Source organism: Heteronotia binoei, chromosome 1, assembly GCF_032191835.1.
Source record: "Heteronotia binoei isolate CCM8104 ecotype False Entrance Well chromosome 1, APGP_CSIRO_Hbin_v1, whole genome shotgun sequence".
In the NCBI taxonomy this organism is placed as follows: Eukaryota; Metazoa; Chordata; class Lepidosauria; order Squamata; family Gekkonidae; genus Heteronotia; species Heteronotia binoei.
In genome coordinates this window covers 9272146-9287291 of record NC_083223.1, presented here as the reverse complement: position 1 = coordinate 9287291, position 15146 = coordinate 9272146, and the positions used below count along the sequence as shown (strand labels likewise).

The 15146-nt window shown below is 47.2% G+C and overlaps 1 protein-coding gene across 1 annotated transcript in view; it reads right to left on the bottom strand.

Moving 5' to 3' along the window:
- Positions 1-2010: 2010 nt before the first annotated feature.
- The window catches only part of CEP68 (centrosomal protein 68), a 33927-nt gene continuing 20791 nt past the window's right edge, over positions 2011-15146 (bottom strand). Inside the window, 9 exon segments of the mRNA XM_060257472.1 lie at positions 2011-2259; positions 3135-3301; positions 5619-5715; positions 8873-8995; positions 11849-12600; positions 12603-12845; positions 12848-13015; positions 13018-13260; positions 13263-13320. Coding sequence (XP_060113455.1) covers positions 2239-2259; positions 3135-3301; positions 5619-5715; positions 8873-8995; positions 11849-12600; positions 12603-12845; positions 12848-13015; positions 13018-13260; positions 13263-13320 — 1872 coding nt within the window. The 3' untranslated portion in view covers positions 2011-2238.

Genomic DNA, 15146 nt, shown 5'->3' with positions numbered 1-15146 from the left:
AGTTGCTTCACGCACTAGTCAATGTGAAGGCACCATGGCACAGACTGAGGGCTAAGTGCTTGTCTACAAAACTATAATTTTCCCTAGAAAAATGACTACAACAAAAAAAAAAAAAGTACAGCTTCCCCTCCAAAAAAACTAATACAAGAACAGAGAGACAGCTGTGTACAGTGGTCAGTGTCAGCCTACTATTTGGGAAGGCTAAATTCAAGACCCCCAATCAAAGGAGAATGTGAAAGAAAAATTAAGGAAAATTCGCTGGGTAAACCTGTTGTGGAACAGCCTAAATTTGATATGGTTTTCTGAATAGTTCACATGCTTTCCTATTGAAAAAGACTGGAGGGCATGAACACAGTGAAAAAAGAGGAGGGGAACCCAGTTACACCCATAACAAGCCCAACGAAATTAACTCTATAACAAGGCAAAAAGCTCATACCTTCACTAAAACATTGCTAGTCTTAAAAGCACTCTTTGTAGCTCTCCTGATGGTGAGGACTGGCGAAGGAAGCTCTGGCTCCTTCCTTCCTTCCTTCCCTGGGGCATGAGGAGGGGGAGGGAGGCCTCAGCCATTCATTAGAAGGAAGAGAGGCTTGTCTCAGTAGCTCTGCAGGGTGATTAATTGAGCCTGGCAAACTTAATCACCCAGCAGAGCTAAAGAGCCAAGCTCCCTCATTGGCTGAGGCTGCTCCTCCCTCCTCCTTTCTTTGAGAAAAGGGAGGGGGGAGAGGGAAGGGCAGCTTCGCTACTCTGGCCTGTCTGGGGAGAAACACAAAATGGTGACCGAAAAAAGCAGGCAAGGGAAAATGAAGTGGAAGACAGCCAGTTGCTGGAGGGCCTGATCAGAGCCCTCTGCGGGCCTGATCCGGCCCGTGGTCCATATGTTGGACACCCCTGCTGTAGATCCTGGCAAGCCAAGCGGCTGCCAGCCTGAGCAGACAATACTGACCTTGATGGACCACTGGTCTGATTCAGCTTTGTGTGTTTATGTTCTCCTCAAAAAATCCAGAGCTTGTTTCAGAGAATCTTTAGCATTCTGGAATTTTCCAGAACAGCTGTTGGGAGCTGGAAACTGTATTCATTCATAGGGTTAAAATGTAAAGAGTCCAGTAGTATCTTTAAGACTAACAAATTTTGTCGTACCATAAGCTTTCGAGAAACACAGCTGTCTTCATTAGATATGCAACTTAAACCCAGCTTGAGAGCAAGTTTGGTGTAGTGGTTGAGTGTGCAGACTCTTATCTGGAAGAACCAGGTTTGATTCCCCACTCCTCCGCTTGCACCTGCTGGAATGGCCTTGGGTCAGCCATAGCTCTGGCAGAGGTCCTTGAAAGGGCGGCTGCTGGGAGAGCCCTTTCCAGCCCCACAGGGTGTCTGTTGTGGGGGAGGAAGGGAAAGGAGATTGTAAGCCGCTCTGAGACTCTGTCCTTGAAGGGGCAACTTCTGTGAGAGCCCTCTCAGCCCCACCCACTTCACAGGGTGTCTGTTGTGAAGGGAAAAGATATAGGAGATTGTAAGCCTCTCTGATTCAAAGAGAAGGGCGGGGTATAAATCTGCAGTCATCTTCTTAATGACACTTGGCACACAAAGCTTATCCAAAAGGCTGTTCAGGTAACACTGAGGGATAGTTGGCCTGGCTTCAAGGAGCTGAGACTATGAAAATAATTTCTTTCCACTGTTTGATCTAGGTTCAGGAGCACCTTAAAAGACCAACAAGATTATCGAGGGATAAGCTTTCAAGCATCAAAGCTTACCTGCGTCAGCTACAAGTAGGAAAACCATGCATACTTTGACTCTCAAAAGCTTATCCTTCAACCTTGTTGGTTTTTAAGGTTCTTTGCAATATCATTTCAACTTCTTGCTCCTATATAGCACAAGACTAACATGGTGATTAAAACCCAGTTTTATTTGAAATAGATTTCCACCAGGGTAAGGATAGCGCAGTATAAATCACTCATCGAAAGGAAACACAACTGCACAGGGAAACAAGCATTGGCAACATACAAATGCTCGTAAAATATATAGTTTTAATTCAGTGCTGAGACAGTTCTGTGAAAACGTTTTGCTTTCATACTCTTAGCACTTTGCTGTCTGGTCGAAAACCAGTTCCTACCATCCCTTCCCTTTAAAATTCAGCTTAAAGATGTCTGTTTCCATCTCCATGGGAAAAACAAACTTCAACTTTGCAAAGCCCGTGTTCCGCTTCCGCCTTTCTGTATCTGCACAGCCCCTCTGCTCAGCTTAACGTGTGGCCGACGTCAGCTGAAAAAGAAAAGTTATTTCCATGAAAGACCAGGAAAAACAGAGCACGGTACGCTAAATTCAAAGAGCCCACGCACACAAAACCAAGTATAAAAGTTTGCTTTGCCAGGTTTCTTAATTCTGCCCAAATGGGAGGGGGGTATGTTTCTGTTTGTTTATTTAAAACATTTTTTAATGTCAACCTTTCCATCCAAGCTGCGTACCCAAAAACATTAAAAACAACTAAAAACAATAACATTTTTAAATCACTCAATAAAAACACAAACAGGAACCAGGAAGGGAGGGTCAATAACGGTTATTAGCGGTCTGCCTCACAAGAAATCTGTACCCTCTGGCAGAAGACACTGACAGAAGGAGACAGAGAAAGCTCTTGGAGGAGTGAGTTCAAAAGTCTGGGTGCCATGACTGAAAAGGCCCTTTTCTCAAGTTGCCACTGCAAGCCTCAAATGATGGGGGCTACCAAACCAGGGCTTCCGAACACAACCTGAATGAACAGGTAGGGCACGCGTTCCCACTGTGCCCATGGGTATCATAGTGCCCTCCAACTGTTTTTAGAAAGTGAGCAGGGCCTGATAGCCCACTAAGGGCTGGGATGGGCCTATGGAGATTTAACTGGCTGTGAAGATTTTTGAAAAGGTTGCTTTAGCAACAGCAAGGATTTTCAGTGTGTGACTGAAGGTGAGCTGAGGCAGCCATTTTGTGGCTAGCTCCGTTTCTTGCGGCAGCCATTTTGTGGCTGTCCCCAACGCACTGTATCTGAATCCCAAAGGTGCCCGCAGGTTCAAAAAAAGTTGGTCACTGTTCTGGAGCATATCCCAGAATTCATACATACTTTCTTGTCTTGTTCCCCACACACATTGATCCACACTGCTCACCCAATTTGACGCCTCAGTAGGGTCAGCTGACTGTCGAGGGACACGGCTCTTCCTCAAGCCAGCGTCCAAAGTGTCCAGAGCTCCCAGGATCGATTCGTACAAATGTTCGCCGTTGCTTTCGAGCTCGTTGGATTGTTTCGCGATCAACCTGAGGGTTCGCTGCAGAACTAGCAAGCCGAGGTTCGCGCGCAGAGGGAAAAAGAAAAGATTATTTATGACAGTAAAACAGCAGAATCCATTGAGCCGTATTAGTTAGGCTGTGAGGGCAGATGTTATTCGAGCATCTTTATAAATGGCAAGGAAAAAGCTGATTGCGGGTGGCAACCAGCGCTCAATTCCAATCAGAAGGCAGAGGGCAGTCTATACTCAGTAAAGCACCATGTGGCAGAGTCAGGGAAGAAGTGGGGGGTTACCAAATTTACCAGGATATGCCAGCGCCTCACAGTACATTTGGGTAGAGTGAAGAACATAATGAGCTCTGCTGGATCAGACCAGTGGTCCATCTAGTCCAGCATCCTGTCTTATACAATACCCAACCGGTTCCTCTGGAGGGCCAACAACGGCACAGAGGCTGAGGCCTTCATAAAAACATCAGAAGAGCCCTGCAGGATCAGACCAGTCGTCCATCTAGTCCAGCCTTCTGTCTCACACAAGGGCCAACCAGTTCCTCTGGAGGGCCAGCAACAGGGCAGAGAGGCTGAGGCCTTCTTAAAAACATCAGAAGAGCCCTGCTGGATCAGACCAGTAGTACATCTATTATTATTATATAGTCCAGCATCCTGTCTCATACAGTGGCCAACCAGTTCCTCTGGAGAACCAACAACAGGGCAGGGAGGCCAAGGCCTTCTTAAGAACATCAGAAGAGCCCTGCTGGATCAGACCAGGGAGGGTCCATCTAGTCCAGACAGTGGCCAACCAGTTCCTCTGGAGGACCAACAACAGGGCAGGGAAGCTGAAGCCTTCCCCAAGTGTTGCTTCCTGACCCTGGGATCCAGAGGCTTAGTGCCTCTGAATGTGGAGCTTCCCTTCAGTCACTGCGGCTAGTAGCCACTGATAGACTTATCTTCCATTGGTAGACTTAATAAATGCATAGAACTGATGGGTTCAGTAAATATGTCAAGGGTCCTCCCCCCTACCTTTTTGAGACTTCAGGCACCGTTGGAATTCTGACGAACTGTGGTAGGCACAGCTACAAAATGGCTGCCACAGCTTCCCTTCAGTCACACAAGCGCAGATCCTTGTGCTTTGGTGGCAGCTGCTGCCAAAACAATGTTCTTAAAAATCAGCACAGCCAATCGAATCTCCAGTGGCCCATCAACAGCCTTGCCGGGCGAAAGCCCCACCCCTCTTTCCAAAAACACTCAGTGGGCACCATGAAAGATGTTGGAGGGTGCTATGTCACCCATAATTACCACCTAGAGGGCCCTTGAAATAAACTTCTGGTACAGTTTCAGGTCGCTACGAAGCGGAAAAGAACTGTCATGGTATCATATATATATATATATATATTTGCTTGTGACCTGGCATGGAACCAACCGAGCGTTTCTTTGCTTTCTGGTGCATGAGAGGATCTGTAAGCTCCTTAACTTTTCAGCTAATCAAAACCATTGGGGTTCTGGAACGCACACAACTGTTATGTGTATCGTCCGATGTCCAAGGCAGGCCGAGTCCACTCGGTGAATATTTTGCATCCATGCTATCCTATGATGGACAGTCGAGTCGGCTCACTAAAAGTAACAAATCAGGTTCCGGGAATCATTAAAGCTGGAACTAGAAAACCCAACTGCTGCAGATTTTGAATATGGGCCAACAGAAGTTGTAATGGGGACGGTTTTGAGGCTCAAACACCAAAACACCTCCATGTACAACTCGGTGGGGATCAACAACAGAGAAAGAAGTGGGCTTGTAGGATTTTGAGGAGCTTCTAGTAGGCCACTGGGAAACGGGATGTTTGATTACAGCAGGGATCCCAAGAATGGTGCCCATGCACACGGCAATACCGTCCCCCTGGTGCTCACCAATTGTTTCTAGAAGGGGGTGGGGAGCATGTGAGACTTTTACCCAAGCAACATTTCTTATTAGCCACTGGAGATCTGACTGGCTGTGTCAATTTTTTAAAAGGCTGCTTTGGCGGCCGCCACCTCCACAGCATAAGGATCTTCTCTACGTGACTGAAGGGAAGCTGCGGCAGACATTTTTGTGGCCGCCTCTGCATCCTGCGGCAGCCATTTTTGTGGCTGGCTTTTCTGCCGGCAGCCATTTTGCCTCCAGCTGCCATTTTGTGGCTGCTATGTTCACTATGTCAGAATTTCAAAGGTGTCTGCAGGGGGGGGGGGGATGTATATTTAACACCCATGAGAGCTAGGAACCACAAGGCCCTGCCAAAACATCTCTTTCTCTCTAAGCGCTTTGCAAGCTGGCCTGTTCCTCTCCCCGCATTGCATTTTTGTCTTTGAGTGCCGAACCGCCAGAGTCTCTCCTTACCAGGTGAATTGGATGCCATGCTTTTCAGGAGTCTTTCACCATCTCGCAAGACAGCATCCGTCAGCGCTTGGTGGCCGGCTAAGTCCTTTTTAAAGGCCTGCCGAGACACAACGGGTTTGAACATCTTCAGATAACACCAGAGGTCATTTTGTAAAAGGTACCAGAGCTTATTAGCACAACTTATTTGCACATGCCACACACACCCGACACCACCGGAAGGTATCCTAAATTATATCAGCTCAGCATCTACCTTAAAACGCTTCTTCAATTATAATTGTCATCATAAAACCTTACTCCCATCATACTTTCTAAATTCCTCTCTCCTATGCCAGGGGTGTCGAACTCATTAGTTATGAGGGCCGGCTTTGACATAAATGAGACCTTGTCGGGTCAGGCCATGTCAGGTTAGGCCGGGTCATGTTGGATCAGGCCATGTGTATAGCTATTTAAGATTAGGTAGCAGAGATATAAACTTTATAAAGGATACAGACAAACACAAATATATATATTTTAAATTAAACCTGCTTAAAACATTAGCATTCATTGGTCTTAAAGGTGCTTTCTTTGTATCTCTCCCATGGGATCCAGGGAACTGGGCTAAGAAAGCTCTGGCTCTTTCCTTTCTTCCCCAGAGCACCAGGAGGGGGAGGAGCTTCAGACAATAGAAGGAAGAGAGGCTTGGCTCAGTAGCTCTGCTGTGCGATTGAGAGAGCCTGGCAAAGCAAGCTTTTCCTTCCCCCTTCCTTCCCAAAGGAGGAGCCTCAGCCAATGGAGAAAACTGAGGTTTTGCTCTGTGGCTTCTGTGTGATTGAGCAAGCCTCACAAAGTAAGCTGTGATGCAGAAGGAATCGAGAGGGAGAAGGAAGCAGATGACAGCCAGTTGCTCGGGGACCTGATAGGAGCCCCCCCCAGGGGGGGGGGGCCTAATTCGGCCCCTGGGCCACATGTTTGACACTCCTATGCGGCCACATGTTTGACACTCCTATGCGGCCACAGTGGGATGAAGAAGATTTCAATCTATATATGTTTTGGTTACTTGCCTCTTTTTTGTGGGGGGAAATATCAGAAAGTTTGTCGAATCTTAAAAAAAGGTAAAAGGTAGTCCCCTGTGCAAGCACCAGTCGTTTCCGACTCTGGGGTGATGTTGCTTTCACAACGTTTTCACGGCAGAGTATTTACGGGATGGTTTGCCATTGCCTTCCCCAGTCCTCTGCACTTTCCCCCCAGCAAGCTGGGGACTCCTTTTACCGACCTCAGAAGGATGGAAGGCTGAGTCAACCTGGAGCCGGTGACCTGAACCCAGCTTTCGCTGGGATCGAACTCAGGTCGTGAGCAGAGCTTAGGACTGCAGTACTGCAGCTTTACCATTCTGCGCCAGCAAAGTTCAGCAAAATTCTCACAGGGGGTTGGAACAATGGAGCCCAGAAGCAAGGTTTTTTGGGGGGCTGGGTGGAGGTAAGGAAGAAAGCACAATAAAACTTTGCTCCTGTGAGCCCCTGCCCAAAGTGAGGTCTGGGGTAAGACCCACAAAGCATTTCTAGGCTTAGTGCCTCCAAGATTTGGCTGCAGTCCCAAGAAGTATTTGGATGAATTGATGTAGACCACCCAATCAGAAGCCACGCCTAGAGATGGACTTCTTTGTAAAGAAGATTACTGGCTATTCAGAAGAGGGTGCACAATATTCGGCCAAGTACGTTTAAATGAACGAGAATGTGTAATTTGTTTTAAAAACAAATTAATTTTCCTGTAAGAGCGTATTTAGTTTCCAGTGTGACGTACGCAGACATTAGATCACCATTTGAAAGACAAAAACGGAAGGAAGGAAGGAAGGAAGGAAGGAAGGAAGGAAGGAAGGAAGGAAGGAAGGAAGGAAGGAAGGAAGGAAGGAAGGAAGGAAGGAAGGAAGGAAGGAAGGAAGGAAGGAAGGAAGGCAAATAGATGGGGCTAGATCCAAGTGAGCAGCCGTGTTGGTCTGAAGCAGTTGAACAAAGCAGGAGTCAAGGTGAACCTTTAAGACCAACAAAGTTTTATTCAGAATGTAAGCTTTTGTGTGTTAAAATCACACTTCTTCAGTGCCCACTGTACCTTATTCCCTGAAGAAGTGTGCTTTTAGCACACGAAAGCTTACGTTCTGAATAAAACTGTTGGTCTTAAAGGTGTTCCTTGACTCCTGCTTTGTTCAAATGGATAGGGTAGTTAGATTTGAGTCCAGTGATCCCTTAGAGACCAAAACAATTTTTGGGATGTCACAAGGCATTCTTAAAAGCTTATACCCTGAAAATCTTGTTCGTCTCTTAAGGTTATGGTTGACTCCAATCTATTTATTTTATTTATTTTATTTATATTTACATTTATATCCCGCCCTCCCCGCCTAGGCGGCTCAGGGCGGCTAACAACATTTCACATATTTAACAAAGGATAAAACTTTAAAATTTAACAATTAAAGAAATTAAACATAAAAACCAGTTAATTAAGTTAAAATATTTAAAATACATAATTCATTACATAGAATAAATCTGGCAGCAGTAAACTTGTTTGGCGCTGGTTCTGCCAGTTTAGATGGTTCCATAATCGTATAGTAGATGGCGGCTCCTTATTCTTAGCAACTCAGCAGATATCAGCATAGGCTTGCCTAAAAAGAGCGGTCTTGCAGGCCCCGCGGAACTGGTCAAGGTTCCGCAGGGCCCGCACTTCCTCTGGGAGCTGATTCCACAGTACAGGAGCCGCGGCTGAGAAGGCCCGAGAAGGCCCAATCTAGATGTTCTACTACTGATTAATCCAGCAACTATGCATAGGCTGCAACTCTATAAGCTTTTATTTGAGAGAAAGTCTCATTGAACTCAGTGGGATGAAGTGAGAAATCCCGGGCTGGACCCAAAAGAAGAAGACGACGGCCACAGATTTATACCCTGCCCTTCTCTCTGAATCAGAGTCTCAGAGCAGCTTACAATCTCATTTATCTCCTTCCTCCACAACCCTGTACGGTGGGTGGGGCTGAGAGAGCTCTGACAGAAGCTACCCTTTCAAGGACAACTCCTGCAAGAGCTACGGCTGACCCAAGGCCATTCCAGCAGATGCAAGTGGAGGAGTGGGGAATCCAACCCGGTTCTCCCAGATAAGAGTCCGCACACTAAACCACTACACCATACTGGCTCTCCATGTAACCCATCAAGAGCCAGTGCGGTGCAGCGGTTAGCATGCTGGGCTAGGATCTGGGAGACCCAGGTAGGGGTGGGGGAGAACAGAACACTTACCCGGTAACTTTGCAATGATGCCTTCACACTTTCAACCTCTGGCCTGGGTGGGATCCAGTTGTCGGTAATTTCCGCTATCTTGTGCAGGCAACGAATCAGCTCTTCTAGTCGACAGCAAAACACCTTCGATGAATCATAACAAGGGATTCTGATGAGCAGGGTGACCAGTTCTGGACCGGAAATAACGGAGATTTGCAGGATGGGGCCTGGGGAGGTGACACAGAGTGTTGGACTGGAGGGGCCACTGGCCTGATCCAACATGGCTTCTCTTATGTTCTTATGTGACACAGAGTGGATGGGCCATTGGCCTGATCCAACATGGCTTCTCTTATGTTCTTACATCACACAGAGTCTTGGACTGGATGGGCCACTGGCCTGATCCAACATGGCTTCTCTTCTGTTCTTATGTGACACAGGGTGTTGGACTGGATGGGCCATTGGCCTGATCCAGCATGGCTTCTCGCATGTTCTTATGTGACACAAAGTGTTGGACTGGATGGGCCATTGGCCTGATCCAACATGGCTTCTCTTATGTTCTTATGCCTTCTCCAAGCTGGCTGAGCCAGTGGGGGCTTTGAGAGCCACATGATATGTGTGAAAGTGCCACATGCGCCTCCTGAGCCACAGGTTGGCCACCCCTGATATAGTAACAATGTTTATTTGACCATTATTCACATCCATGCAATAATAGAACACAATCCCATGAGAAATCCTCACTTCCTTTTCTTGAAAAAAGTGAAAAGAGTGACAATTCCTTCTCTCTTATTCTCCATGTTGGAACATTTAGCATCCACTCTTTCTTGCTCCCACAGTTAACTTTTTAAAGTAATCCAATGGTCCCTTAGGAACCGATAATGTTCATTCAACAGATAAGTCACTTCCACAGGTACAGATGAAGACTGAAATCTACAGCAAACGAACGAATCCGCCTTCAGTAACAGGCGGTTTCGGTACAACTTTCTCAGCGGTTTACAATGACTTGAATTCCTATTCGGAGCCACAGGAATAAATTAAGAGCATAAGAAAAGCCATGTTGGATCAGGCCAATGGCCCATCCAGTCCAACACCCTGTGTCACACAGTGGCCAAAAATCCCACCAGGTGCCATCAGTAGGTCCATCAGTGGGGCCAGGACACTAGAAGCCTTCCCACTGCTGTCCCCCAAGCACCAAGAATACAGAGCATCACTGCTCTAGACAGATTGTTCCATCTACACCTTGTGGCTTATAGCCACCAAGAACATAAGAGAAGCCATGTTGGATCAGGCCAATGGCCCATCCAGTCCAACACTCTGTGTCACATAAGAACATAAGAGAAGCCATGTTGGATCAGGCCAATGGCCTCTCCAGTCCAACACTCTGTGTAACATAAGAACATAAGAGAAGCCATGTTGGATTAGGCCAATGGCCCCTCCAGTCCAACACTCTGTGTCACATAAGAACCTAAGAGAAGCCATGTTGGATCAGGCCAATGGCCCCTCCAGTCCAACACTCTGTGTCACATAAGAACATAAGAGAAGCCATGATGGATCAGGCCAGTGGCCCATCCTGTCCAACACTCTGTGTCACATAAGAACATAAGAGAAGCCATGTTGGATCAGGCCAATGGCCCCTCCAGTCCAACACTCTGCGTCACATAAGAACATAAGAGAAGCCATGTTGGATCAGGCCAATGGCCCATCCACTCTGTGTCACATAAAAACATAAGAGAAGCCATGTTGGATCAGGCCAATGGCCCATCCAGTCCAACACTCTGTGTCACATAGTGGCCAGAAAACCCAGACGCCATCAGGAGGTCCATCAGTGGGGCCAGGGTCCACACTTTACATGCTTCTATGCTTTGTCTTGCTGTCTGATTCTTCTTTCCTGTCCTAAGGGCCTTTAGGATTTAAGTCATTATAAAACACTGAGAAATGATAGATTCCCACATAAAATATTTCATTTGGAGAAAAATAGTTGAGTAAACTGTTAAGAAGGCTCCCACCAGGAAAGGTGTCGGTGGACCAGTGATCTAATCCAACAAGCAGCGATGGTAAACTTAATCTGCAGACTAATAATGCAATCCTAAATAGTTACACCCTTCTAAGAACCTCCTCCTCCAGTGGCAGCCATTTTCTAAGAAGGGTGTAACTCTCCTTAGGACAGTGCTATGAATGAGGGAGACAGAAAGCTGTGACTTCAAAATCTGGAAGTCAAACACATAAATGGGGTCCCCAAACCTAGTGGGCACCTGTTGATACCTTCAGTGGCAATTGCCAAGTGTTTTTAGAAAGTGGGTGGGGCCAGGAGGGGATTTTGTCCAGCAAGGTTGCTGATTGGCTGCTGGTTTGGGCGACCACCACAGCATGAGAATCTTCCCTGCATGACTGAAAGTCAACGCAGCCATCTTGTTTTTCTAGATTTTTTTTGCTGTCTCAGTTTTGTTCTTCTGCTGGTTTTATATCACTGGTTTTCAGGAAAGGTGGCCAAAAGGCCAATGATAACAAATAAAATAACAAGAACAAACTGTGGCAGCCATTTTGCGGCCGGCTCTACCTCCAATGGCAGCCATTTTGTGGGAGCCACTTTGTGGCTGAGTCAGAATTCCAAAGATGGCCGCTGCTTACAAGTGTTGGAGACACCAGACAGCATGAGGTGGGGAACAACAAGAGTGATGAATCCCAACAGAACCCCATGTGAGCGTTAATATAGAGCCCCTGAAAGACAGCTCAGGAAAAGCAAAAGTCTCTTATAACTTATTATAAGACTTGATGGGCATCAGGACAAGTGTCAATGGGTGGGACGACACCCGTGGAAATCATGTTGGGAACCCCTGAAATAGATGATAGGATACAAAACAGTAGCATGCCACTAGACATTGCAACAAATGAGAATCCCACTATTGCCCTCCTGAGAGCACTTTCCATCCAGGCATTGTGAGATGCAATGGGTACAAACAACCACTTGTTACAATTCAGACAGAGATAACTGAAACATACCTTAATATATTGTGCAAGAGAGTCCCTTTCATGGCCCTCCTCTTCCTTTTTACACTCCCTTCCCATCTCAAAGCATTCTGTCCCAACAAAATCCCTCGCGTCGGTGCTAGCAGTCTCTTCATGCGTGTTCACACCGTCTTCACAGCCCTGATTGCTCAGGAGGTCTTCCTCACTACGCTCCCGAGAGCTATCCGCAAGACAAGAATCACAGTCTGTTTCCCACTGGCTCCCATCACGTCCGCGAGCCTCCGGCGGAAGGTGCTCTCCAGTCCCCCGGAAGGATGGGAAGCCGTCTCCTTCTTTAGGTTGCCTTATCATTAGCGAGAGATCCATCAGTTGTTGAGCCAACCTCTCTAACTCCTTGAGTCGTGGTGGAAGCGGGAGATACTCCTCGTCACTACAACATTCGGTCTGTAATGGCAACATTCTTGTGGAGCGTAGGAAGCTACCAACAGCAGTTCTCGGTGAGACACAGCCATATTTGTTGGTGTCCCCCGTAATATAGCTATGTTCTCTAACTTCCCAACGTTGCTTCTCTATGTTGGTTGAATCAGATGAACTGGGTCCCTTACGTCTAGGAGATAAACCGGCTGCCAACTCTCTAGAAAAAATGGTTCTACCTATAGGACTGCCATCTGCAAAGGATACTTTCCCAACTGGCGAAAGACCATAGTGAGATACTGGAGATGAACATTCAGGCTTTTTCGACAAGGAGGTCTGAAATCTCTGTGCGGTCTGGTCCCCCGTAGTCAGTGTTCTTGACCCGGCACGCTCGTGGACTTCAAGGTACTCTCGGGCGAAACAGAAATGTTGTCAAGGTCGATCCCTGAATCGTGGATAGAGGAATCATGCAGTCCATACTTGAGACTCTTAGCCAGTTTATATTTTGGCCTGATTGGATAGGTATAATCAAGCAAGTCCTCATATTCTTTATTGGGGTCCCAGTGGGGGGACTGGCGGTCTGGTGACGGGGGAAGGCCGTCAGGTATTGCGCACGCCAATAATCTGCCTGGAAGGAAGACATCTTCTTTACTCGCTCAGCCGGCGAACAGCCATTCTCAGTGATTCGCTTGCATGCGCCCCTCACAGAGGTGTGTTTGGAGTCAGACAGTCTGTGCAGACGCCAAGAAGGAAACTCCTCGGAGGCCAGACGAGCTCCAGAGGCAAGTAGCTTTTTTGAATTGTCCGTTCGTGCTGCTCAGAAACACAGTCCTCAGACGGTTCAGGGGAAAGGCTAGTTGTGGGGATACTGGCTTCAAGACATCCAAAGGGAAGCTCTTTTAACAGGAAAGGTTTGGGAGTGGATGAATACGGGAATGCTGTCTGGCTCTTATAGTCAACCTTAGGACTGTGGAGGGATTCAGCGGAAGTGCTGTAATGTTTAGAATCCATGGTGGACCTTGAACGAACCACGGGGGTTCTGAAGCACCTCGAAGCAGCTGCGCGGAATTTTCGCATTCGGCTGTTTTTATCTGTGCAAAACAGTTGAAACAAGGCAGACGCTTTACCACTGTCAGCACAAAGGAGACAACAAGATTCAGATTAGCTCGCTCAGGTATTTACTTATTCTTATCCCGCCTTCTCCGCAGGGGACCCAAAGCGGTTTGCAGCGTTCTCCTCTCCTCCATTTTATTCTCACCGCAAACCTGTGAGGTAGGTCCGGCTGAAAAAGTGCCGACTGCCTAAAGTTACCCAGCAAGCTGCCAAGACAGAGTGGGGATTCGAATCTGAGTCTCCCAGATCATAGTTCAACGTTTACGCACTGCCCATGCTGGCTCCACTGGTAAGGCTAGCTTTGTTTAGGTATGTTTAGGCTGCATTCACAATTAAAGCAATTAGAGCCCTCTCAGCCCCACCCACATCACAGGGTGTCTGTTGTGGGGGGAGAAGATATAGGAGATTGTAAGCCGCTCTGAGTCTCAGATAAATCTGCAATTCTTCTTCTTCTTCTTCCTTCCTCCCATCCTCCTCTCTCCCTGGGAAAGCCACTTTGGTGTCGAGGTTAAGTGTGCAGACTCTTATCTGGGAGAACCGGGTGTGATTCCCCACTCCTCCACTTGCAGCTGCTGGGATGGCCTTGGGTCAGCCATAGCTCTTACAGAGTTGTCCTTGAAAGGGCAGCTGCTGCAAGAGCTCTCTCAGCCTGACCCACCTCATAGGTGTCTGTTGTGGGGGGAAGAAGATAAAGGAGATTGTAAGCCGCTCTGAGATTCAGAGTGGAGGACGGGGTATAAATCAAATATCTTCATCTGTAGAAATCACCACTGAATCAAATGACTGTTTGGATATAGTTTAAGAAGCCCTCAGTGCCTGGTATCCTATTAGGATAAAAGTTGATAATACAGTTTCTCCCCACCTCATTCTCTGAAGGAGGAACAATTCCAGGAAGTTATGTGGAACAATAAACCATTCTCTTCCCCTTTTCCCCCATCTGCAGATTTTACTGATTTTCAAAGGCAATACGTTCATAAAAGCTAAAACACAGATTTCATCCATTCATCCAAAAATCTGCCTTACCTATCCTCAGGAAATTCAGTGTCCCATTAACGACACTTTAAAGGAAATGGGTGGGAGAGGGTAGGAAAGGGAGAAGGGGAGTGCATGATTAAGACAGGATCAGATTCCAAAAGCGGCATCGTACTTGCTTTGATCTCTTATTGAGGTGTGGCCATGGCTCAGTGGGAGGGCCTCTGCTTGGTACGCAGAAGGTCCCAGGTTCAATCTCCGGCATCTCCAGTTAAAGGACCAGGCCAAAGGTGATAGAAATGCCTGAGACCCTGGAGAGAGAGCGAGCCATTGCCCGACAGAAGAGACTGACAGAGCAGTGGTTTGCTCCAGTATACGCAGCTTCGTGGGAAACGTTTCCCGAAATTTCTTCTCAAAGTACTCATCCAGAATTTATACCCCAATGAAGACCCAAGATGGCTTCAATAGTTCTCCTCTCATTCATTTTATTCTCACACCAATCCTGTGAGGTAGATTAGGCTGAGACAGTGTGACTAGCCCAAGGTCACCTAGCGTGCTTCTATGGCAGGAGTGGCCAAACTGTGGTTCGGGAGCCACATGTGGCTCTTTCACATATATTGTGTGGCTCTAGAATCCCCCACTGCCCCACTGGCCAGCTTGGAGAAGGCACCTATCTCTTTACACCACTTCTCCAAGCCAACCCAACCATCATGGGGGCCTTGGAGAATGCATTTGAAGTTTCTTTCTTTCCATCTCCCCCTCCATCCTTCCACCTTTTTTTTTCCCGTCTTTCTGTGTTGTTTTCTCCCCTTCGCGTTCATGTCTTGCAGCT